The 23,261-nt window shown below is 42.0% G+C and overlaps 2 protein-coding genes across 3 annotated transcripts in view; one reads left to right on the top strand and one right to left on the bottom strand.

Annotated features, from left to right (window-relative positions):
* NDE1 (nudE neurodevelopment protein 1) overlaps window positions 1-18,664 on the top strand; it is a 39,531-nt gene extending 20,867 nt beyond the window's left edge. Inside the window, exons 5-9 of the mRNA XM_049904152.1 lie at window positions 10,838-10,974; window positions 12,470-12,649; window positions 14,204-14,295; window positions 15,826-15,977; window positions 17,199-18,664. Coding sequence (XP_049760109.1) covers window positions 10,838-10,974; window positions 12,470-12,649; window positions 14,204-14,295; window positions 15,826-15,977; window positions 17,199-17,292 — 655 coding nt within the window. The 3' untranslated portion in view covers window positions 17,293-18,664. The remainder of the gene's footprint in view (window positions 1-10,837; window positions 10,975-12,469; window positions 12,650-14,203; window positions 14,296-15,825; window positions 15,978-17,198) is intronic.
* An 818-nt stretch (window positions 18,665-19,482) lies between these two features.
* Window positions 19,483-23,261, bottom strand: part of MYH11 (myosin heavy chain 11) — a 153,774-nt gene continuing 149,995 nt past the window's right edge. The window contains exon 41 of one of the 2 annotated variants that reach the window (XM_049902729.1): window positions 19,483-20,212. In XM_049902729.1, coding sequence (XP_049758686.1) covers window positions 20,080-20,212 — 133 coding nt within the window. In that variant the 3' untranslated portion in view covers window positions 19,483-20,079. The remainder of the gene's footprint in view (window positions 20,213-23,261) is intronic. The other variant, XM_049902730.1, reaches the window with a different exon arrangement.

The following is a 23,261-nucleotide window of genomic DNA, read 5'->3' on the forward strand; positions in this document are numbered from 1 at the left end:
GTTTCTTTTCTGTGAACTCCGTTTATCTTTTCCTATTTTAAAACTGGGCGATTGGGGTTTTGTTTCACTGAGTTCTGGAGAATCTTTATGTGTTTGTGATTTGAGTTGAAAACATTTTCTCGGTTTATGATTTATCTTCCAGCTTTGCCTGTCATGTGTTTTACTGTGCAGAAGTTACTTTATTTCTATGTAGACAAATATATCCATTTTCTTTTGTGGATTCTAAAAGGCTTCAGTCATAGTTAGAAGGGCTTTCTCCACTCAGAGGTTTTTGAAACAAGTTTTTCTTCTAGTATCATGTTTTCTTTTCCTTCTTTTTCTTATTCCTTCCTTTCTTAATTCCTTTTTTTTCTTTCTAAAGATGCATTTAATTCACATTTTGGCCAAATGCTGAGTAGTTGATTGAGTGTTAAAATCAGATGAGGGTAGGGGCTTACATCACCATGATGGAATGAGAATGAGTGGACGTCTGGAGTACAGAAGTTTCATAAAAGAATTTTCAATTACTACAATTTTATTATAAAATTTTGATAGTTGTACTTGGAATATTTGGCAATCTACTGCAAGAACAGTAATTTTTCAGCACCACCAGCTGTGTGATTGCTCTTATGGCTCTTACATTGGGTATTTGTAACACTAAATAGACTCACCTTCAGTCGAGCAGGTTGATGAGCAAGGGAGGAGTTTGGAAAGACTCAGCTTAATGGAAAGTAAGTAACTAAAAATTAAATACATTTCTCAAAGCTTATTTTGTTCAATATATGAATGCTAAGAAACTAAAAAGTTCTATAAGATTAAAATTGATTTAATCTATAGTTTTTCTATATATTGTTATGTAGATTTTAAAAGCATTTATTGGCTCAAAAAGGATATGTTCTTGGTTATATAACTAATATCTTCTTTTAACTATTCATGTTTACTGAAAATTATTCCTCTGTGTAGCTATTTTCAAGTTCTTAATAACTATAAAAACCAAAAAACTGAATCCTTTGCCATCAAGTCGAACCTGACTCATGACAACCCCACGTTTCAGAGTAGAACTGTGTTCCATATGGTTTTCTCTTCTTTTTTAAAATTTATTGTTGTCAAAAATATACATAGCAAAAACATAATACCAGTTCAAGTTTCTACATGTACATTTTAGTGACATCAATTACATTCTTCTAGTTTTGCAACTGTTCTCCCTCTCTTCTTCTGAGTTGTTCCTCCGCGTTAACATAAACTCACTGCCCCTTAAGGTTCCTACCTAACCTTTTGAGTAGCTGTTGTTAACTCGATTCCATATAGATCTTAAAAGAGCATAATGCTCAAGGCAGACATTTTTTACTAGTTAAGATAAACTGTTGTTCTGTTTTAAGAAGACTTCAGGGAATTTTTTTTTTTCTCATTCAAAAATTTATACACAAATTGTTTTGTGACATTGGTTGCAATCTCCACAATGTGTCAGCACTCTCTGCCTTTCCCTTTAAACCCCAGGTCCCCCATGTCCATTTGTCCAGGTTTCCTGTCCCTTCTTGCCTTCTCGTTTTTGCCTTTGGGAAGGTGTTGCCCTTTAGGTCTCCTATACTCGAACTAAGAAGCAGGTTCCTCACGTGTGTTATTGTTTGTTTTATAGACCTGTCTAATCTTTGGCTGAAAGGTGGACTTCGGGAGTGGTTTCAGTTCTGAGTTAGCAGTGTGTACAAGGGCCATCATTTTGGGGTTCGTCCAGTCTCTATCAGACCAGTACGTCTGGTCTTTTTTGTGAGTTTGCATTTTGTTCTACATTTTTCTCCCACTCTGTCCAGGACCCTCCGTTGAAATCCCTGTCAGAGTGGTTAGTGTTGGTAGCTGGGCACCATCTAGCTCTTCTGGGCGCAGGTTGGTGGAGGATGTGGTTCATATGGTCCATTAGTCCTTTGGATTCATATTTTCCTAGTGTCTTAGGTTTTCTTCATTCTCCTTTGCTCTGAACATGATGGGACTAATAGGTGTATTTTTGATGGTTGCTCACAAGCTTTTGAGACCCCAGATGTTACTTACCAAAGTACTACGTAGAACATTTGTTTTATGAACTATGTTATGCCAGTTGATCTAGAAGTCCTTGAGACTGTGGGAAGATTTTTTTTTTTCAGGATCATCAGTAAGTTTTTTTTTTGTACTTTAGGTGAAGGTTTACAGAGCAAACTAGTTTCTCGTTAAACAGTTAATACACATACTGCATTGTGACATTAGTTGCCAACCCCGTGATGTATCAGCACTCTCCCCTTCTCGACCTTGGGTTCCCCATTTCCATTTGTCCAGCTTTACTGTTCCCTCCTGCTTTCTCATCCTTGCTCCTGGGCTGGTGTGCCCATTTAATCTTGTATACATGGTTAAGCTACATGTATATTATTGTTTTGTGGGCCTGTCTAATCTTTGGCTGAAGGGTGAACCTCAGGACTGACTTCAGTACTGAGTTAAAACGGTATCTGGGGGCCATATTCTCAAAGAGTTTCTCAAATCTCTGTCAGATCACTAAGTCTGGTCTTTTTTTTGTGAGTTAGAATTCTGTTCTACATTTTTCTGTAGCTCTGTTTAAGATCCTTTTTTGTGATCCCTGTCAGAGCAGTCGGTGGTGGTAACTGGGCACCATCTAGTTGTGCTGGACTCAGTCTGGTGGAGGCTGTGGTGCTTGTGTTCCTCCATTAGTCCTTTGGACTAATCTTTTTCCTTGTGTCTTTGGTTTTCATCATTCTTCCTTGCTCCATATGCAGTGTGACCAGGAGACGTATCTTAGATGGGCACTCACAAGCTTTTAAGACCCCAGAAGCTACTCACCAAAGTAGGATGTAGAACGTTTTCCTTATAAACTGTGTTATGCCAATTGAGCTAGATGTCCCCCAAAACCGTGGTCCCCAGCCCTCAGCCCAGTAACTCGATCCCAATGGGAGTTTGGTTGTGTCTGTGAAGCTTCTTTGACTTTGCCTTGGTCAAGTTGCACTGGCTTCTCAGGATATTTTTGGTTTTAGTTTTAAAGATTATCTTAGGGCAATAGTTTCGGGGGTTCATTCGGCCTTCATGACTCTGGAAAAGCTGGATTCCATAGGGTTTTCAGTGGCTGTAATCCGTTTTTGTCTTTTTTTTTTTTTTTGCATTCTGGGGTTTTTTTTTTTTTATTGAGACGAAAATATACATGCAAAACATTTGCTAGCAACAATTTCTACATACACAATTCAGTTACGTTAATTGTATTCTTTGGATTGTGCAGCATTCTTTCTATCCTTTTCCAAATCATTCCACCACCATTAAAATAAACTCAATGCAATGGCTGTAATGTTACGGAGAAGTAGATCGCCAGGCCTTCCTTTCATGGCACTGCCGGACGGATCGGAATGGCCAGCTTTTCAGTTAGTAATACATGAGATTAATAGGTTTCACAGTCATTAATAAATTGTAGCATTTTATTCTTACAAGAATAAATATGGTTTTATATATCAGTGAACAGAATTTCAACATATAAAGCAGTTTTCACTCAGGTTACTACTAGGATGTTTTCTTATACTTGAAAACAAATAAACATTCAGATAGTAACAAGCTGGTATTACTGACACCGTTACGGTAATGATATGTAACGATGACCTCCACAGTCACACTCTCCTGGATCCACAGTTTCAGGAATGCCAGAAATACCACTGAAGTTGGTCTTCATTCTCTGCCATTCTTGAAGAAAAATACAGGCTGTCCCCAGATTACGAATGCCTGACTCACTGGACAACCCGTACTTGCCCTTTAATGTTACATAAATTTGCCCTCACTTTGAAACCATTGAACGCTTGCCGTCTAGTTGATTCCAACTCATAGTGACCCCGTAGGACAGAGTAGAACTGCCCCATAGGATTTCCAAGGAGCAGCTAGTGGATTTGAACTGACTTTTTGGTTAGCAGCTGATCATTTAACCACTGTGCCACCAGGGCTCCAAACCAACCCCTACTTGCAACAAATTCATCACAGTCACCCTTCCTTGCTGCACGTGCAGTTTTTAAATCATTGAGAAGGCTCGTTAGGGTTAGGGCCTTTTCTTGCACTAAAGTAAGGCGAAATAAGAACTGCTTGCGCCTGTTCCAGCTTGGCTGCAGAGTCTACTTAAACACTCAACACAGGAGTGGATCTCATTTGTAACTGCAGGACTGCCTGTAGGTGTTGATCCAATAGTGAGTTTAAGTTTTTTATCTAGCTGGAATATGTCTTGGGGTACAGTATGAGGCATGGATCCAACATTATTTTTTTCCAGGTGGCTACCCAGTGGTCCCCAAACCAGCTATTGAACGGACCACCTTTTCACCAATGATTTGAGACCATAAATCAAATTCTCTTGTGTCTTTGAGTCTATTTGTGGACGTTTGGATCCTCTGGTCTGTCTGCTCTTATAACCAAGCCCATTCTGCATTAATTTTTGAGGCTTTATAATAGTCTGTTCTTTATACCTGTAGCACTAGTTTCCCCGATCTCTTCTTTATCCGAGTTCTTCTGGCCATTCTTATTTCATTGCCACACCCACCCAACCCACTGATCTTTTTGCCACATGATCTTTCAAATCCATTCCCCCTGCCTCCTTCCCCATAAAAACCTGTGAGTATATATATTTTTTGTTTTATTTATTTTGTTGGTGTTATTGAGACTATACACAGCAAAACATATCAATTCAACAGTTTCTACATGTCCATTTCAGTGACGGATTATATTCTTCAAGTTGTGCACCCATTCTCACCTTTTCTGAGTTGTTCCTCCCCCATTAACATAAACTCACTGCCCCGTAAGGTTCCTACCTAATCTTTCAAGTTGCTATTGTCAGTTGGATCCCATATGGAATAGATCTTAAAAGAGCACGATGCTCAAGGCAGATTATTCTTTACTAGCTGAACTAAACTATTGTTTGGTCTTTCAGTATTTTTATTAGGATGGTGTTAAATTTATTAGTTAACTTGTAGAGACTTGATTTCTTTATGACCCTGGATCTTCCTCTTCGTGAACTTGATCTGTCAGCGTTTTTACAAGCCTTCTGTGCCCTAACATAAAGTCTTAACATACGTGTTGTTACTGAACTCCTAGGTATTTTACTTTGTTGTTGTTGTTGTTTGACAGGTCAGTCTTAGGGTCATTTTATCTGATTCCAGCATTGAACTCCAAAGTCTCAACCCTTGTTATTGTTGTTACTATTTTTAATCAGGCACTTTTGTTAACTTTATCCTATCTAACTTTTTCTAAAATCCCTTTAGAGTAGGTAATTATTGCTCAATCTGGACATAGTAGGATAAGTTGAATAAATTAATAAGTCAGTCCCCACTTTTGCAATTGAAGACACTGGGGCTCAGAGAGGTTATGTTGCCCTAGAACAGCCAGCTGTTCTTACATGGAGGACCTGGGTGTCAACACTTAGGTTTTACTCCAAACATATACCTCTAACCACTGTGAGATACAGTTGTTGTTGTTAGGTGCCATTGAGTTGGCTCTGACTCATGTATAACATGAGTCTGATCCTGTGTACAACAGAATGAAACACTGCCCGGTCCTGCCCCATCCTCACAGTCATTGCTATGTTTGAGCCCATTGTTGCAGCCACTGTGTCAGTCCATCTCATTGAGGGTCGTCCTCTTTTTTGCTGACCCTCTACTGTACCAGACATGATTGATGTCCTTTTCCAGGGACTGGTCCTTCCTGATAATATGTTCAAAGTGAGTGAGACAGAGTCTCACTATCCTTGCTTCTAAGTAGCATTCTGGCTGTACTTCTTCCAAGACAGATTTGTTTGTTCTTCTGGCAGTCCATGGTATAGTCAGTATTCTTCAACATCTATGACTTTGCCTTAGTCAAGTGCGTTGACTTCTCCTATATTGTGTTGTCTTTTCCTTCACCACATTTAACACTTGTCTACTGTCTAGTTAGTGATTTCTCCTCCCCACCCCTTCTCTTGCTCTTAACCATTAAAAATTGTTTTTTTCTGTGTGTAAACTTTTTCTTGAGTTTTTGTGATAGTGGTCTCATACAATATTTGACCTATTGTGATTGAATTCTTTCACTCAGCATAATGCCTTCCAGATTAATTCCTGTTGTGAGATGTTTCACAGATTCATCATGGTTCTTTACCATTGCCGAGTATTTCATTGTATTTATTTACCGTAATTTGTTCATCCATTCATTTGTTGATGGGCACTTAGGTTGTTTCCATCTTTTTGTTATTGTGACTAATGCTGCAGTGAACATGGGTGTGCATATGTCTATTCGTGTGACGCACTTATTCCTAGGAGTTGGATTGCTGGATCGTATGGTGTTTCTTTCTATAGTGAATGTATCATTTTGCATTCCCACCAGTAGTGCATAAGAGCTCCAATCTTCCCATAACCTTTCCAGGATTTGTTATTTTCTGTTTATTTTACTTTATTTTTTTTTTTAGTGTCAGTAATGTCAGGGTGAGATAGTATCTCACTGTTGTTTTGATTTGCATTTCTCTCATGGCTAATGATCACGAGCATTTCTTCATGTGCCTGTTAGCTGCCTGAATACTTTCTTTGGTAAAGTGTCTTCATATCCTTTGCCCATTTTTTAATTGGATTATTTGTCTTTTTGTTGTTGAAGTATTGAAGTTTTCTGTAGGTTTTAGAGATTAGGCCCTTGTCGAATATGTTGTAACCAAAAATGTTTTGTCTGCAAGGTTCTCTTTTTAGTCTTTCAGTGAAATCTTTTGATGAGCATAAGTGTTTTAATTTTTAGGAGCTCCGAGTTATCTAGTTCATCTTCTTATGTTTATATATTGTTAGTTATGGTGTATATTGTATTTATGCCATGTTTTAGCACCCCAGCATTGTCCATATTTTTTCTTCATGATCTTTATCATTTTATATTTTATATTTAGGTCTTTGATCCATTTTCAGTTAGTTTTTGTGTATGGTGTGAGGTATAGGTTTTTTTTTCCCCCAGGTAGACATCGAGTTTTGCCGGTAATTTTTGTTAAAAAGACTGTCTTTTCCCCACTTGATGGACTTTGGACCTTTGTCAAAGATCAGCTGATGGGTTTACATCTGGATTCTCGATTCTGTCCCGTTGGTCAGTGTGTCTGTTGTTGTAGCTATACCAGGCTGTTTTGACTACCATGGCTGTATACTAGGTTCTGAGATTAGGTAGCGTGAGGCCTCCCACTTAGTTCTTCTTCAATAATGCTTTGTTTATCCAGAGCCTCTTTTCCTTTCCATATAAAGTTGGTGATTAGTTTTTCCATCTTGTTAGAGAATGCTGTTGGTATTTGGATCGGGATTGCATTATATGTGCAGATTGCTTTGGGTAGAATTGACATTATCACAATGTTGAGTCTTCCTGTCCATGAGCATAGTATATTTTTCCACTTATGTAGATCTCTTTTGGTGTCTTGCAACAGTGCTTTTTTAGTTTTCTTTGTATAAGCCTATTACGTCCCTGGTTAGGTTTATTCTTAAGTATTGCATCTTTTTAGAGGCTGTTACAAATGATATCGTTTTCCTAAATTTCTCTTCAAAGTTCTCTTCGTTGGTGTATAGGAATCCAACTGATTTTTGTATGTTGATCTTGTATTCTGTTACTCTGCTGAATCTTTCTATTAGTTCCAGTAGTTTTCTTGTGGAATCTTTGGGGTTTTCAATGTATAGGATCATACCATCTGTGAATAGGGATAGTTTCACTTCTTCCTTGCCAATTTGGATGCCCTTTATTTCTTTTTCTTGCCTTATTGCTCTAGCTAGGACTTAGCACAGTGTTAAATAGGAACGATGATAAAGGGCATCCTTGCCGTGTTCCTGTTCTCAGGCGGAACGTTTTCAGCCTCTCTCCATGAGAACAGTGTTGGCTGTTAGTTTTGTATTGATGCCCTTTATTATGTTGAGGACTTTACCTTCTATTCCTATTTTATTGAGAATTTTTATCAGGAATGGGTGTTGGACTTTATTGAATGCCTTTTCTGCGTCAATTGAAATGTTCACATGATTTATTTACGTGGTGGATTATGTTGATTGATATTCTAATATTGAACCATCCTTGCAAACCCAGTATGAATCCCATTGGTTGTGGTGTATTATTTTTTTTTTATATGATGTTGAATTCTATTGGCTAGAAATTTATTGAGAATTTTTGCGTCTATCTTCGTGAGAGATAATTGGTCTGTAATTTTCTTTTTCTGTGGTATCTTTGCCTGGTTTTGGTGTCAAGGTATGCTGGCTTCGTAGAATGAATTTGAAAGTATCCCTTCCTTTTCTGTGTACTGAAATAGTTTGAGTAGTACCAGTATAAGCCCTTCTCTGAATGTTTGGTAGACTTCTCCAGTGAAGCCATCTGGGCCAGGGCTTTTTTTGTTGGGAGTCTTTTAAAATAACCTTTTCAATCTCTTCTGTTGCCATGGGTCAGTTCAGATTTTCTACCTCACTTTGTGTTAGTTTAGGTAGGTAGTGTTTTTCTAGAAATGAGACCATTTCCTTTAGGTTTTCAAATTGGATATAGTTTTTCATAGTGCTCTGTTATGATCCTTTTTATTTTAGTAGGAACTATGGTAATGTCCCCCATTTCATCTCTTACTTGGGCTATTTCCTTTCTCACCTGTTTCTCTTTTGTTGTTTGGCCAAGAGTTTGTCGATTTTGTTGATATTTTCAAAGAACCAACTTTTGGTCTTGTTGATTCTGTTGTTTTTCTGTTCTCTATTTCATTTATTTCTGCTCTAATTTTTATTATTTCCTTTCTTCTGGTGCCTGTGGGCTTCTTTTGCTCTTCTGTTTCTATTTGTTCAAGTTGTAGGACTAATGTTTTGATTTTGGCCTGTTTTTTTGATGTACACATCTATTGCTATAAACTGACCTCTGAGCACTGTCTTTGCTGTGTCCCAAAGATTTTGGTATGATATGTTTTCATTCTCATTTGATTCTAGGAATTTTTTTATCCCCTCTTTGATTTTTTCTGTTACCCAGTTGTTTTTAAGCAAGGTGTTATTCAGTTTCCATGTTTTTGATTTTTTTTCCCTTGGTCTTTTCTGTGATTGATTTCTACTTTGATGGCATTGTGATCAGAGAGAATGGTTTTTCGATGTTTTGGATTTTATTGAGGCTTGCTTTGTGGCCTAAAATGTGGTCTCTTCTGGAGAGTGTTCCATGTACAGTAGAAAAGAATATATAGTTTTTTGCTGTTGGGTGGAGTGTTCTGTATGTCTGTGAGGTCATGTTGGTTAATTGTGGCCTTTGAATCTTCTGTATCTTTCTTGAGTTTCTTTCTAGATGGTCTGTCCTTTACTGTGAATAGTACGTTGAAGTCTCCTATTATTGTGGAACTGTCTATATCTTTTCAGTGCTGTTAGAGTTTGTTTTATGTATCTTGGAGCCCTGTCATTGAGTGTATGGATGTTTACTATAGTTATGTCCTCATGGTGGATTGTACCTTTAATCATTATATAATGTCCTTCCTTGTCTTTTATGGTCGATTTTGCCTTAAGTCTATTTTATCTGAGATTAGTATTGCCATTCCTGTTCTTTTTTGGTTATTCTTCGCTTGATACATTTTTTTCCATCCTTTGATTTTTAATACATTTATGTCTTCATGTCTAAGGTGTGTCTCTTATAGACAGCATATTGATGAGTCATGTTTTCTTATCCATTCTGCTACTCTCTGTCTCTTTATGGGTGCATTGAAGCCATTTATATTCAGTGCGATTATCGATAGGTGTGGGTTTATTGCTGTCATTTTATAGTACTTTTTTTGTGGTGCTGACGTTTTCTTTGTTCCTTTTACTCATGTGTGCTGAGTTCCTTTTGTTTGTGGATTTTCTTTTCTTTTGCTATTATAGATTTTATGTTTACTGAGTCTTTATGTTTTTCTCTTTTATTTTGAGAAGTAGGTTTGTTCTTTGTGGTTACCTTGCAGTTTACCCTTATCTTCCTAAGTTTGAACCAGTCTTTTATTACTTATCTCCTTGAGTTCTCCATTTGAAAGTTCTATATCTATACCCTTTTATTATTTTGATGTTATCGTCATTTACAGATTGACATCTGTTTCTTTATTACAGCACTTCCCAGTGCCTTTAGCACAGCGTTCCAATGAAATGTGTACACAGTTGACGAGAAGAATGCTGCTTGGAGGTCGTTGTTAGCAGGGCAGCTGGGCTGGGGAGGTGGGAAGTTTGAACTTTTTAAACTTCAGGGTAACTGAGACAGTAAAGGCGGACTCTTTTACCTGTTAAAATATGTGTTGTTAAACTGTATGTGCATTTTATTAGCACATTCTGAATACGAGTTTGTGTTGTGAATATTCAAGAGAATAAAGGAGTATGCTGCTTTTCTCAAGTGATTGGACCATATATGTAATCCTAGTAAAGGAGCCTTGCTCTGTGGTTAGCCGCTTGGCTGCTACCCAAAAGGTTGATTATCCGAACCCACCAGCCACTCTGCAGAAGAAAGATATAGCAGTTTGCTTCCGTGAGGATTTACCACATTGGAAACCCTATGGGGCAGTTCTACTGTGTCACATAGGGTAGCTATGAGTCAGAATTGACTTGACGGCAATGCATTTTTGAGTAAGATCTAGGTCATCGCTAAGTGCCATGTATACATTACCATGTTTAATCTTCAGGACTACCTCATACACCACATAAACTGTGATGATTCCTCTTCTGCAGATGATGAGTCCGAGTCCCACAGAGGCCTAGTGACTTGCCCGGCAGGCCTGCGGCATCTAGGACGTGCCCAGTGCAGGACTTGTGCCCAGGGATATCTGACCTTAGAGCCCCATGGTCGTCTTATCTCCCAGGTCTGCAGGCACCAGGTGGATGCTGCTGTTGGCTCTCTGGTATAACCTTGCTTTTCTTTTACTCAGAGCCACAATCATGTCTCTGGAAGACTTTGAGCAGCGCTTGAATCAAGCCATTGAAAGAAATGCTTTCCTGGAGAGCGAACTTGATGAGAAGGAGAATCTCCTGGAATCTGTCCAGCGACTGAAGGATGAAGCCAGAGGTCAGGAGGCATTCGGCATTGGTCAGAGTTTCTTCACTAGCGTTGTCTCCTCAGCCCACCTCAGAGTACCTTGTCCCATCGCGCAACCGGTGTGACCTTTCCTGGAAACCTGCCCTCTGCCCTGCACACAGGCGTTTGGTCAGAGGATGTGGGGCATGCTGGGCAGGGGGACCCAGGGCTAAGACACCCAACCCTGTGAGGGCCCTTGTGGGCGTTTATGGATGCAGTTTTGGAGGTCACAGGTGATTCCCTTGTGTTTGGGTTGTGCTCTGCGGCAGCAGAATCACTTCAGGAGAGATCTTCCTGGTCTGTACTTCATGCGTATGCTCCATGGGCCTTGTACTCAGTGGGAGCACCAGAGTTTTGTGGGAGAACAGTTCTCTTGGTGGAATTGCTAGCTAGGATCTTATTTTTGTGACTTAATGACAACAGTGTGTTTGTCTTGGACCTCTGACACCTCATCAGTATTTGCTCTTTAGAGGTTGGCAGTTCCAGCAGTAGATCTTCCAAACTAATGAGGCATTAGTAAATCGTCCACGTTGGGTGCCTAATTAATTGTTTATATCATTAATTTGATATTTAATGTATAGCCAGTTGATGGGGGAGTAAAAGGAAAGAACTTAATCATTTTAAAAGATAGTTATTCCTAAATACTGGTCAGTAGTAAAGTGGTTACGTAAATCACAAAAATTTATATTGTGGAATGTTAAACAGTTGCTAAAATGAACACGGTAACAATATAAATGCAGTCATGGAAAGATTGCCATGACATACCATTGAAGGGGAAACCGGACAGTAGGTGCTCTGTGTTTCCATTTATGCCTAATAAGAATTATTCATATTCATATTATATACTTAGTAAATTTACGCATACATACAAACTGTAAGTATGAAAAGGCAGAGAAAAAGGATCAAAAGGACCTACCAAATGTTAAGCAGTGACTATGGCGAATGTACGAGGAGGGACATTTTGGGGTGAGTTGGGAGAACAGTACTTTTATTTAGTATTCTATATACACTGCTTCGTTGGAATTCCTTAAAAAAAAAAAAGTACAGGTATTAGTGTCTCATTATCATAGTTTTTTGTTCTTTTTTTTTTTTTAAGTTTAAACCTTTTTTTTATTCAGCAGAAAAATCTTGTAGTTTCTACAAGTCTCTTAGGCCTGGAAACCCTGATGGCGTAGTGGTTAAGTGCTACGGCTGCTAACCAAAAAGTTGGCAGTTTGAATCCACCAGGCGCTCCCTGGAAACTCTATGGGGCAGTTGTACTCTGTTCTGTAGGGTTGCTATGGGTCAGGATCAACCCAACAGCAACAGGTTCGGTTTTGGTTTGGTTAGGGCCCGTGGGTTTTACTTTATTTAGTTTTCCCCTCGAGTTCTTCATCTTGGTAGGTCTTTTCCCGACTGGTCTACTGTTCACCTCCACCCCCACTTCCCAAAGCAAGGACTTCACCCGAAAAGGGACCGACCTTCCTGAATACTTTTTCTGGCTTAGATTTGCGGCAGGAATTGGCTGTGCAGCAGAAGCAGGAGAAGCCCCGGACCCCCATGCCCAGTGCAGTGGAAGCTGAAAGGACAGACACTGCTGTCCAGGCCACTGGCTCCATTCCGTCCACACCCATAGTCCATCGAGGACCCAGCTCCAGCTTCAACACACCAGGGACCTTCAGACGTGGTAAGTAGAAGTGGAACTGGCAAGATTGGTGTTTTTGTTTCATGAAGCTTTCCTGATGAGTCCTGGTGAGAGATGATTTGGACCAGGCCGCCCAGCGGGGGAGCAAATTGGGATGCTTGCAGGGCAGCATCGAGGTAAAAGAGAAACGCATTCTGGGTATGAGGCTATGGGGGGCTGTGGAGTCTGTGCCGCCCCTCTCCTCGACCACAAGGAACGTGGGCCCAGCATTAGCAGATTGTTCATCCTTCACGAGAAGCTAGAAATACTCTTTTGAGTATCAAATCCCCCAAATGTAAAGTGTCAGTAACTAAAAATTTTAGAAAGCATTTTGTGGGCCTAGCAATGAATCCACCTAGAGACTGGCTCTAGCCTTTGGGCCCCAGATTGTAAGCTGTGCTGTGTGGTCAAATCCAAGAAATTCAAGTTCTCACCCCAGCCCCTCTGCTGACTGATGAACTCTGAGACTCTGATCAGGCCACTTGACGGCAGATAACCCTAAGGGAAAAATTGTTGAGTGCTCACTATGTGCCACACACTGTGCTTCGGACACTTTGCACGTGTGGCCTCACTGCATCCTCACTGCAGCTCCATGATGCAGGGATCTCTTATCCCCGTTTGGGGGTGAAGAGATGGAAGTGCTGAGGTTGAGGAACTTGCATGCAGTCACACAACTAGTAAATGGCAGAGCTGGGGTTCAAATCCAGGCAGGCTAGTTCCAGAGCTTATACTGCCTTATATACCATATACTACCTTACCCCTTGAGGAGCTCTGGTGGCACAGTGGTTAAACACTCAGCTGCTAACCAAAAGATTGGCAGTTGAACCCACCAGCAGCTCTACGGGAGAAAGACATGGCGATCTGCTCCCATAAAGATTACAGCCTAGAGAACCCTGTGGGTAGCTCTGTTCTGTCCTCTAAGGTTGCTATGAGTTGAAAGTGACTCAATGGCAACTGGGTAATGGGCCTTAATCTTAACTTGTTCCCTGGGGATGAAGAGACCAGAGACTGGTGAGATTCCCAGAATCCCAGTCTAAAGCAGTATTTTTCCCATGCTATTTATGCAGGTGATTTACCACGGGATCTTGTTAAAATGCATCACAGTTCAGGAGTTATGGGGTGGGGCCTGAGAGTCTACGTCTCTAACAAGTGCCCAGGTGACACTGATGCTGTTGGTCCTTGGACCACACTTTGAGTAGGGTATGACCCTTATAAATGTGGCTCACTCGCTTTCTCTCTCTAGTTGTTGCACTCATCACAGATGCTGCTAACATTAATGAACTATGTGAAATTTGTAGAATTTCAAGAGGACTTGTTTTGATTTTGTTTAAAAATAACAACATGTAAAAAATAAATGTTTAACATAGCCATTAAAAAGACTTGAAAAATTGGTCATCAAATAGACTCGTGGTGTGTTACACAGTGCGCTAATGGATAAGAGAGGTCAGCATCCAAAATCTAAGGGAAGGGAACACATCAGCTTCTTCATTCTTAGATGTTGGTATGAATGATCACTGTGGGCTGACGTCATGTGCGCTCCCCCTTCGCACATCCCAGGTCTGGATGACTCCACTGGCGGGACCCCTCTCACACCCGCAGCCCGGATATCTGCCCTCAACATTGTGGGAGACCTGCTGCGGAAAGTAGGGGTAAGACCAGTGCCCTCCTGGGGTTCGGTGTGGCTTCTTGGCCTGTCTTTCGGGATATTTGGGAGGGTTAATTTTACTCGCCCATTCCCCCCTTTAAGAGAGCTCTCATGTGGCTCTCATTCTTTAGAGTTCCTTAGAATCATTAAAGCTAAGTAGTTCTTCTCTTTATTATGAGAGATGAATGCCTATGTCTTAGGGTTCCCTAGAGACACAGACCCAGTGCGAGGGTGTGTGTGTGTGTGTGTGTTTGCGTACATATGCACCCGTAGGGAGGGGGAGAGAGTTTCTTGTGGGAATCTGATCTTCCCTTTGGATCCCTGGTCTCTTTCTTTACTTGTATAATTTTTTCTTTAGGCCACTTGGGAAATTAGGATGGCATCTGTTTTTTCTTAATTTGAAAAAACTGAGGGGCATTTAGAATTCGTCTCTCTGTGTTTCTCAGGGAGTTTAAGAGAGAATCTTGAAAGGATACAGCAAGGAACTTGACATCACAGGTTTTATATTAATTACAGAGAGGGGTTCTTTTGTGCTGAAGAAATAACATAGGCATTCTTTTGTAGCTGTCTCCTTTATTTTAAAAAATGGTGCCTGGAAGACCACATAATTTAAACCCTGTCAGCTCATCTTTGACAACTATAACTTAATAGAAGCTTGTAACTCATTTCTTATGTTTTTACTTTTGGCTTTCAAGTTGTCTGTTGTATAAACAGGTCTTCGTGATAATACTTAGCAGACTTACAGTGTAGAGACACTGGGTGGTCTCATTGCCCTTTTGGTTTCTGCAGGGTCTGTTTACAGCAAGGCAAAGTCCCTGTGCATGTTAACAAGGTAAACAAAACAATCAGTGATTTTGTGTTTCCTATAGACAGAGTTGGATAATAAAAACCAAAAACCTGTTGGCTGTCAAGTTGATTCTGACTCATACTGACAGAGTAGAACTGCACCATAGGGCTCCCAAGGAGTGGCCGGTGGATTTGAATTGCCGACCTTTTGGTTAGCAGCTGAAACTGAACCACTGCACTACCGGGGTGGGGGTGTGTGTATACGTGTGTACATGTACATATACATACAAAGAGGGAGAGATTGATTTACTTCAAGGGATTGGCTCACGCAGTTGTAGGGGCTAGAAAGTCCAATGTCTATAGATCAGGCAGCAGGCAGGAGATTCCTGCTGGCTTATGGGATTGAAGGGGGTTGACAGGTCCAAAATCCCTAGGTCAGGTGGCAGGCTGGAGACTTCTGTGGGGTTGCATCCCAAGATCTGTAGGTCAGGCAGTAGGCAGGGTGCAGAATCGAAAGAGAGAGTGAGTTCTGCCAAAATACATCTCCATAGTCTGACACAGACCACACCCTAAGAAACTCCCATTTCAACTGATCAATGGATGACATTATGGAAGGTGATAATATTAGATTGCATTACATTATGGAACAACGACTAGTCTCGTGTTGGCAAGACCACTGGGAATCATAGCCTAGCATAAAACCATAGTTGACACTTAAAGTTAACCATCACAGCGTATTTCTCTCCAGGCACTGGAATCCAAGCTTGCTTCCTGTCGGAACTTCGTGTATGATCAGTCTCCAAACCGAACAAGTGGCCCGTCCTCAGGGCGGGGGAGCAAGAACAGAGATGGTGGCGACAAACGGGCCAGCAGCACCAGCGTGCCTTTGGGTGATAAAGGGTTAGTACCTTTTGATTGATATACCTGCTCAATAGTGAGGGTCTGGCCTTTCCAGATGGGAGACTCTAACCCCATAGCCATTTTTTAAAAGTTGTAGGATTATGTCAGCATGTCTTATTGTCTACCTCCTCTCTTGAGACAGAATTGGGTGATGTCTTTTGGTTTCGGTAAACAGCCAAGGAAAGAGAGTTGGTTTTATTTTTATTCTGCAGCCCCGACTTCTAATCATGCTGTGAGCATGTCCTGTAGAAATCACTTGTTTGGGAGCTGAACTGCAAACACTGCCTTGCTTCTTCCAGAGCAGGGTTATTTTTTATTTTTTTATTTTTTGATCTTTAGAACCTTCAGGAAACTGGCACTAAATTCTAGCCATTCACCCTATTGGAGAAAACAGATCTGACCTCTAGCAGTGTCATTTATTTTCGTGCATAAAGTAAATCCAGAGAAGCTTCCAAATTTGGCAGTTTTGTAAAACATGCCCACCATCTCTCCCAGCCACATAAGTGTCGTGGGTCTGTGGCAGACCAGCCAAAACCAAAACCAAACCTGTTGCTGTCTCGTCAATTCTGACTCATGGCAACACTGTAGGACAGAGTAGAACTGCCCCATAGGGTTTCCAAGGCTATAATCTTGATGGAAGCAGACCGCCACATCTTTTTCCTGCAGAGCAGCTGGTAGATTCAAACCACTGACCTTTCAGTTAGCAGCCAAGCGCTTAACCACTGGGCCACCAGGGCTCCTTTGTGGCAGATCAAAAACAAAAAAAAACCAAACCTGTTGCCACTGAGTCTATTCTGACTCATGGCAACTCTATAGAACAGACTAGAACTGCCCCGTAGGGTTTCCAAGGAGCACCTGGTGGACTTGAACTGCCAACCTTTTGGTTAGCAGCCAAACTCTTAACCATTACACCACCGGGGTTTCCTGTGGCAGACCAGTGACAGAAAATTCAGAACCGTTTTCCCTGATGTGCACATGACTTCCAGACCTTTAGAAGCAGGCTTGTTAGAGGGGCTTCTGAGCCTGGACTTTTGTGCAGCCTTAGGAATGCGCAAGATAGATAGCAGTGTGCTTGTCTTCATTTCACAGGAGAGAAATTTGAGGCATGGTGAAACACTGCTCCTGACCCTTTTGATATTCCTTCTTATAACTTGTGTGCCCTGATGCTAGCCATTTGTAACAGCTGTCATATCAGCTTAATTTGGTTTGCTCTGTCTGAAGGTTGGGAAAACGCCTGGAATTTGGGAAGTCGCCTTCAAATATTTCTTCGCCATCGCTGCCATCAGCCCAGGGTGTAGTCAAGATGTTGCTTTAGGAAAACCACGGAAGCTGAAGCCCTGGTGTTTGTTCAGAAGTTGTTACCTTTCTTCCACTCTTTAAACTAGTTGGGTTTTTTTGTTGTTGTTAATTTTAAATTAGTTTGAAAGAAAAAAAAAATAGCTAGCAGTAATCATAGTTAGCTTTGTGCTCTGTGGCCCAAACACATGACTTGAGGCCATCACAATAGCCCGTGGTGCTTGTCCCGGTGGAAGGTTGTCTCATGGCCCCCAGGCCCCACTGTTGTGTGTGGCAAAGGGACAGGGACAGACTGGACCCTCTGGGAAGAGCTCTAAGGTGTGGTGATGAGACTAGGGTTAATGCTAACCCAAGAATCCCAAGTGGTCTGGAGAGGTGTTTTTAATGCCTGGAGACTCCATAAATGTGTCTCTGAGCCCGTCGCAGAGGCTCACGTCTGCCTTTTCAAGCACTCACCCCCAACGCCCAACCCCCACCCAACTGGAATTTTCCAGAACAAAATCTCCAGTGCTTTATGAAAGCACACTAAGGACGAATGGACTAGGCACGTGCCTTTTTTAAACAGTGGTAGTGCACCTCTGAGACATAACCTCTCCTTGAGGCTTGCACAGGTGAGGTGAAGTGTTAGAGTAAATGTCGCATCAGCCCAGGGTCAGGGGAAAATCTGTGTCCTCTGTAGGCAAGTCCTGACTGTCTGTTCTCTTGCACGCACCCCCATATAGGGGTGACCTCAGCTTCCGGGCCCTGGGGTCATGGGGCAGAGTGGCCTTGGCAGTGCAGTCCCTGAGAACAGGACTTCATTCAAAGCCATGATAAATTAATGGGGTGACCTTCAAATAAGATGAAAACACAAGGGTTGTTGTTGGAAGTGTCCTTTTTAAACGAGGAAATGAACACGGGATTTCCAGCCCTTGATGGTGTGTATCCGTCCTCAGCACTGCTTGTTAGGACTGCTTTCTCACACTTTCAGACTCTAGTTAAAGCACACTAATTTCAGGAGCATGCTTGTCCCTTAATGACTTTCCTTTGGTTACTAAGTTATTTTCTGAAAATAAAGCAAAAATGTCTTTGATTAAAAATAGAACTTTTTTAAGTGCTACTGAAAGCCCCAGAAGAATTAAACTGCAGTGCCGGGTTTGTTACCCTAAGAAACCTCCTTAACCTGTATCAGTAAAAGATGTGCTTTTATTTTTTTAAAAGAACAATAAAAATCAAGAGAAATCACTGTTCACCTGGTGGTGGTGTTCAATCAATACCGATGCATACGGTTGTACTTCTGTGTGCACGCGTGGTGGTGGGAAACGGTTTTATCTTTTATTTTTAACCATGTAACTAAATGTGACAAAAATTGAATGTTTTAAAAAAATTCCATTCAAGTCAGCTTTTTAGGAATGTGTTTGGGATATGTTTGTGTACTGCTAAAGGCATTTGGTCATTCGGTTGAGTCTTTTTTAGTTTCCGTATTTCCTCTCTTCTCCAGTCTGTTTTATCCCACTGGGTTAGTGTATGGAATGGTTTGTGCTGAACAGAACCGTGGCGAACAGATCTCCACTGAGACACTCAAGCTGAAGAAGGAAAAGGGCCCGCAGCCTGTGCCTGTACAGCCCTCAAGCAAGGAATGTTTTTTTTACATTTTTAAGGGGTTATTAAAAAAAGGGGGGGGGAGAAGAATATACGGCAGAGACCGTATTTAGCCTGCAAAACCTAAAAAACTTACTATCCAGCCTTTACAGAAAGCTTGTTGGCCTCTGCTGGGTGAAAGAGGCCAGTAGTAGAAATCTTGTGTTTCCACTTAAAAATTCCAAGGACATTTTATACTCCTCATATTGTGTACATATCAGTTTCAGTTGATAAAAATGTTCTTCCGGGTCATCAGTGGACGGTCCAGGAGGTGGTGCTGTGCTGATCCCAGCACATCATCGTGCGCCTCTGGCCTCAAGCCACCCACATCCTGGCTGGAAAAGTCCTCTCAGACGTCTCGCTTTGCATCTCTCTCTCCTTGAGAGAAGATCTTGAGATCGTCTGTGAGAAGAGGTCTGTTGGATCTTGGGCAACTTAGTCTACCTCCCTGGGCCTTGGTTTCCCCACTGAAGAAATAACAACCCTGACTCCGTAAGGTTGTTGCAAGGATTAAATGAGAACCCCCCCCACCACGCCCTCTCTTTGCTCTATAGAAGATCATGCAACAGAAAAGCCCACTACATTCTAGTGATTTATAACCTTTTATTAGTGAAGGTGTCCTTAAGTACAATCGGGGTGCATATAAAACAGTGTAACATTCCTGCTCTTGCCCATCTGAGCAGAGTGTCTTTTTTTTTTTAATTCTCGTGACTAAAGAAGGCACTTGGTCTTGGTGAGCTGTGTGCATCAGAGGTGTGGTAACCAGGAGGGAAATAAAGAATTCTCAAACAAGGGCCAACTGAAGGAGTTTGAAGGGTACACAGGATAGGGGATGATTTGGGAGTGGGGGGCACTGGCACCCATTTTGGTAACTTTCTCCCAATTTCATGAAAACTAGGTTGTCAGTGACTGGTTACTGTGATGTATTTTTCTAAACTCAAAATCTCTGCACAATTTATTGGTACAGGGAGAGGAGGGCATGTGTTTCCTCTTGGCTTTTTCTCATCTGGTACAGCATGAAACTTAAATTTATACCCCGAATACAGGGTGGTGGTTTTATATTCGTTGTGATGGGTGTCTGTGGTGTTTGGAATTTGAACATGGATTTTGACAGTGCTAAGTACCGTCTGCTGGGTTTCGTCTTGTTCTGTTTTTTTCCTGCTGAGGTGCAAAACTGGCCAGTGGCTTATTCACTGGCTTTGGTTCCATTGAAGTCTGCATCTCGTGTGTCCATTTCCTCATCAGAACCATCTGCGTTTTCAATAACTCTACGTCCTCCAGACCTTCTAGAGGGAACAAAAGAGGTCTCGTTTCCTCGCCTGTGGGTTTTAAGAAAAACACACGTTTCCTTAGTAAAAAAAAAAAAAGGCTCCCCGAAAATTGGAATAAATTTCTTAATAAGGGACAAAACCAAACACAAACTCAAAACAAATCATACGCAAATGTTCAGGTTGAAGTCAGCAAATTCTGACCTGTCATAAGGCATTTAATCAGCTGAAATGGGAGGATTTAGTCTTTTCAAAAAAAATGTTTGGCTCAACCATTCGATGGCTCACAGGATTCTGATCTGGGGCCTTCCATTTAAAAAAGAAAAAAAAAAGATGGAGATTTATGCTTCCCTTTGTTTTTTATTCATCCCATGTGGGCAAGGGCCCCCCAGTGGTTCCTAGCCAGGGAAAGTGAGCTAAGGAGTGGGACAGAGGGTGCTCCTTGGCTAAAGAACAAGTCATCGCCCCTTGCTGGTGTGGAGCTTCTTGGACTGAGTTCCACCAGGGCGGGATTATGCCTATTTTTTTATGCCTTACTGTGGTAGGTACTGTGTGGGGATAGGTGCTCAGTGAATATTTGTTAGAAAAATAATTTACATGTAGTAATAATTGAGGTATATTTTAGCTTTAGCTAGTAGGGCACCCTTCTCTCTGTCATTAGCTCTCCCCTCCGTCTTTTCTCTGGTCCTGCCAGATGCTGTCTCAAGTTACCACCCAGGCCTGACCTGCTTCCATAGGAAGGGCTGGTCATGTGAAGTGAGATTTTGGGTGGGGGGTATGGAGCTGAGGTGGCCAGGAGGAGGAAATGCCAGACCCACCTGCAGCTAACCTTTGCTGTTTGGAAGAGACGTTAGCAGTATTTTCAGGATCACAACAAGTAATCACTGTTGGGCTCTGGCCACCTGGCCCTGTTTGACCTGAATTGGAGCACAGGCCTTAACTCATTTTAGGATGTCTCAGAAGAAAGCAAACTTTTTGTCAGGAAAATGACCTGCTCATCACCCAAAGGCTGGACAGAGAAGCCACGAGGGTAAGCCCACCCCAGTTACCCACTCTTTAGTCAAAGAAACGATTCAGACAAGTAAGACTAGAGGCATAAGCAAGGCCCAGAGATTCGTGATCGCTGAGAAGAGGAATTCTGACGTGAGCCTTTTGGAGACAAGAGAAGGTGAGGATCCCAGAGCTGGTAAAGCCCACCCAGGTTCAGGGGGTAGTGCTTCCCGAGGTACAGCGATCAGGAATAAATACTTAAAGTTGTAGCCACCCCAACCAGAGAGTCTCAGGCCAGTTCCACTCACTTCGGAGGGAAGCTTCTAGGCTCCATCTCCCTGAGAACTAACTTTCCATTGCTCTCTCTCTCTAGAAGTGACTTATAAAAGCTTTTTTCTTTAACAGTAGGTTTTCCAAGAACTTGAGTCCAACAGAAGGGTCCCAAAATGAGGGGTGGAAAGAGCAGGATCAACAGTCATTTGCACTGTTGCCTGTATGTCTATATAGCTCCTTCCACCTCAGCCCTCCAGGTTCAAAACCAGTGAGAAGCAGGGAGGAGAAAGGCCTTCCCAGCAGGATTCCCTCGGACTAGGAAATAGTTCCAAGCCTGAGCTTCACGGCTCCAGGGAGCTTGGTTTTGCCTCTTGGGAGAATCAGTATTTGCTAACTAGAAGAGAGTTCAACGGATAAGTTTGCTCCCCTGATCTAAGAAGTAAATTGTGCCCTGGGCTGTTGTAAGCCCTCCTGGGATGCCATTCCACAGGGAACATTCTGGCTCAGATGCCTCTCAGAAGAGCTAGGTTTCAAACCCTAGGCAAGGACTGCCCCTGGCCACATTTGCTACAGAAGTAAGGGACCCCTTTAAAGGTTTTCTTACAGAGTCTGATCCTGGAGAATTCGGATGCTATTCGTGGACTCAACTTCTCCAGGGCACTGTTGGCACACCAGATCTAAGTATAAGAGGGTAAGCACCCTGCTGCTTTGCAAGGACTCACTTTCGCCCCAACTATTGTCCTTCCCTCCATCCTACTCTCAAGTTTAGCTTACTCCTATGATTCCAATTGGAGTTGCTCGAAAGCTATGAGTCCTACAGACGTATTTGCTCCCCTGTGAAACCGACACGAAAGCTCTTGCCAAGGCCTCTTCCAGCTTTAAGTATTTGGGTAGCAACAGCAAAGCTGAGAGTCTCCAGAAGAAAAGATGGACATAGCTAGGGCTTGTTTGGCCTCTCAAGGGGTGGGGAGAGGGAAACCAGGCCCCAGGTGCCTAACTTCACATCGAAAAAGCTGTTACAATCCAGAGAAGTAGAGACCTCTTCACTCTCTCGGGAAGGGCCCTGTGGGCTTCCTTGAGTCTTGAGTGTCCATTCCCGTCCTGGAACGTGCCCGTGAGGCCTCTGGACAAGGCTCTGCCAGCGCTTGTTTTTGCAGTGCCAGGCTTCCCCCCTCTTGCCCTGATGATGCAGTAAGCAGCTACATCTTGCTCAAGCCTTGTGCAATCCTGGCATTTGTAAAACCATCACAGCAAGTGTTCATTTCCTTTGCAGGCAAGTTTGTGAAAGCTTGACTGGGAGGACAAGTTGCTGGGCTGTGGTTATCATGGACCTGTGTGCCCTCTTATGTCTAATTTGTGAACCAGACCAGCCAGATCAAAATCAAGTACATTCTCCAGGCATGTACCTCAATAGTGGAATTGTCATATCCACTCAGTGGTGTGTCTTAACTGTATAAGGGAAGAGAGCCGAGCATCCTAACAGTGTGAGAGGCCCTCACCATGCAGGTAAGAAAAACCCCAGCAACATACAGCCTCTAAAGTTTCAAAACACGGTGATAAGGTCCTGTTGTTCAGTGCCGTGTTGTCTGCCAAAGCGCTGTCCAGAAGAGGGGAAGGAAAATGGGTCGAGTGATGAGGTCTTACAGTCACATTTACCTTGGTTTTGATTCAAGACAGTTTTGAACTAAGATACCCAGGCCCTCAGATTTTGTAGGAATCTCACAAAAATTTGCAAGGGCCCAAAAAAAAAAAAAAAAAAAGGGCTGGGGCACGCTGGGCAGGAAGAAAATGGAAACTGAGCGCAACACACATGAGCTGCAAAGCTGAAGGCATGATA

This window comes from Elephas maximus, chromosome 12 (assembly GCF_024166365.1).
Source record: "Elephas maximus indicus isolate mEleMax1 chromosome 12, mEleMax1 primary haplotype, whole genome shotgun sequence".
Taxonomy (NCBI): domain Eukaryota; kingdom Metazoa; phylum Chordata; class Mammalia; order Proboscidea; family Elephantidae; genus Elephas; species Elephas maximus.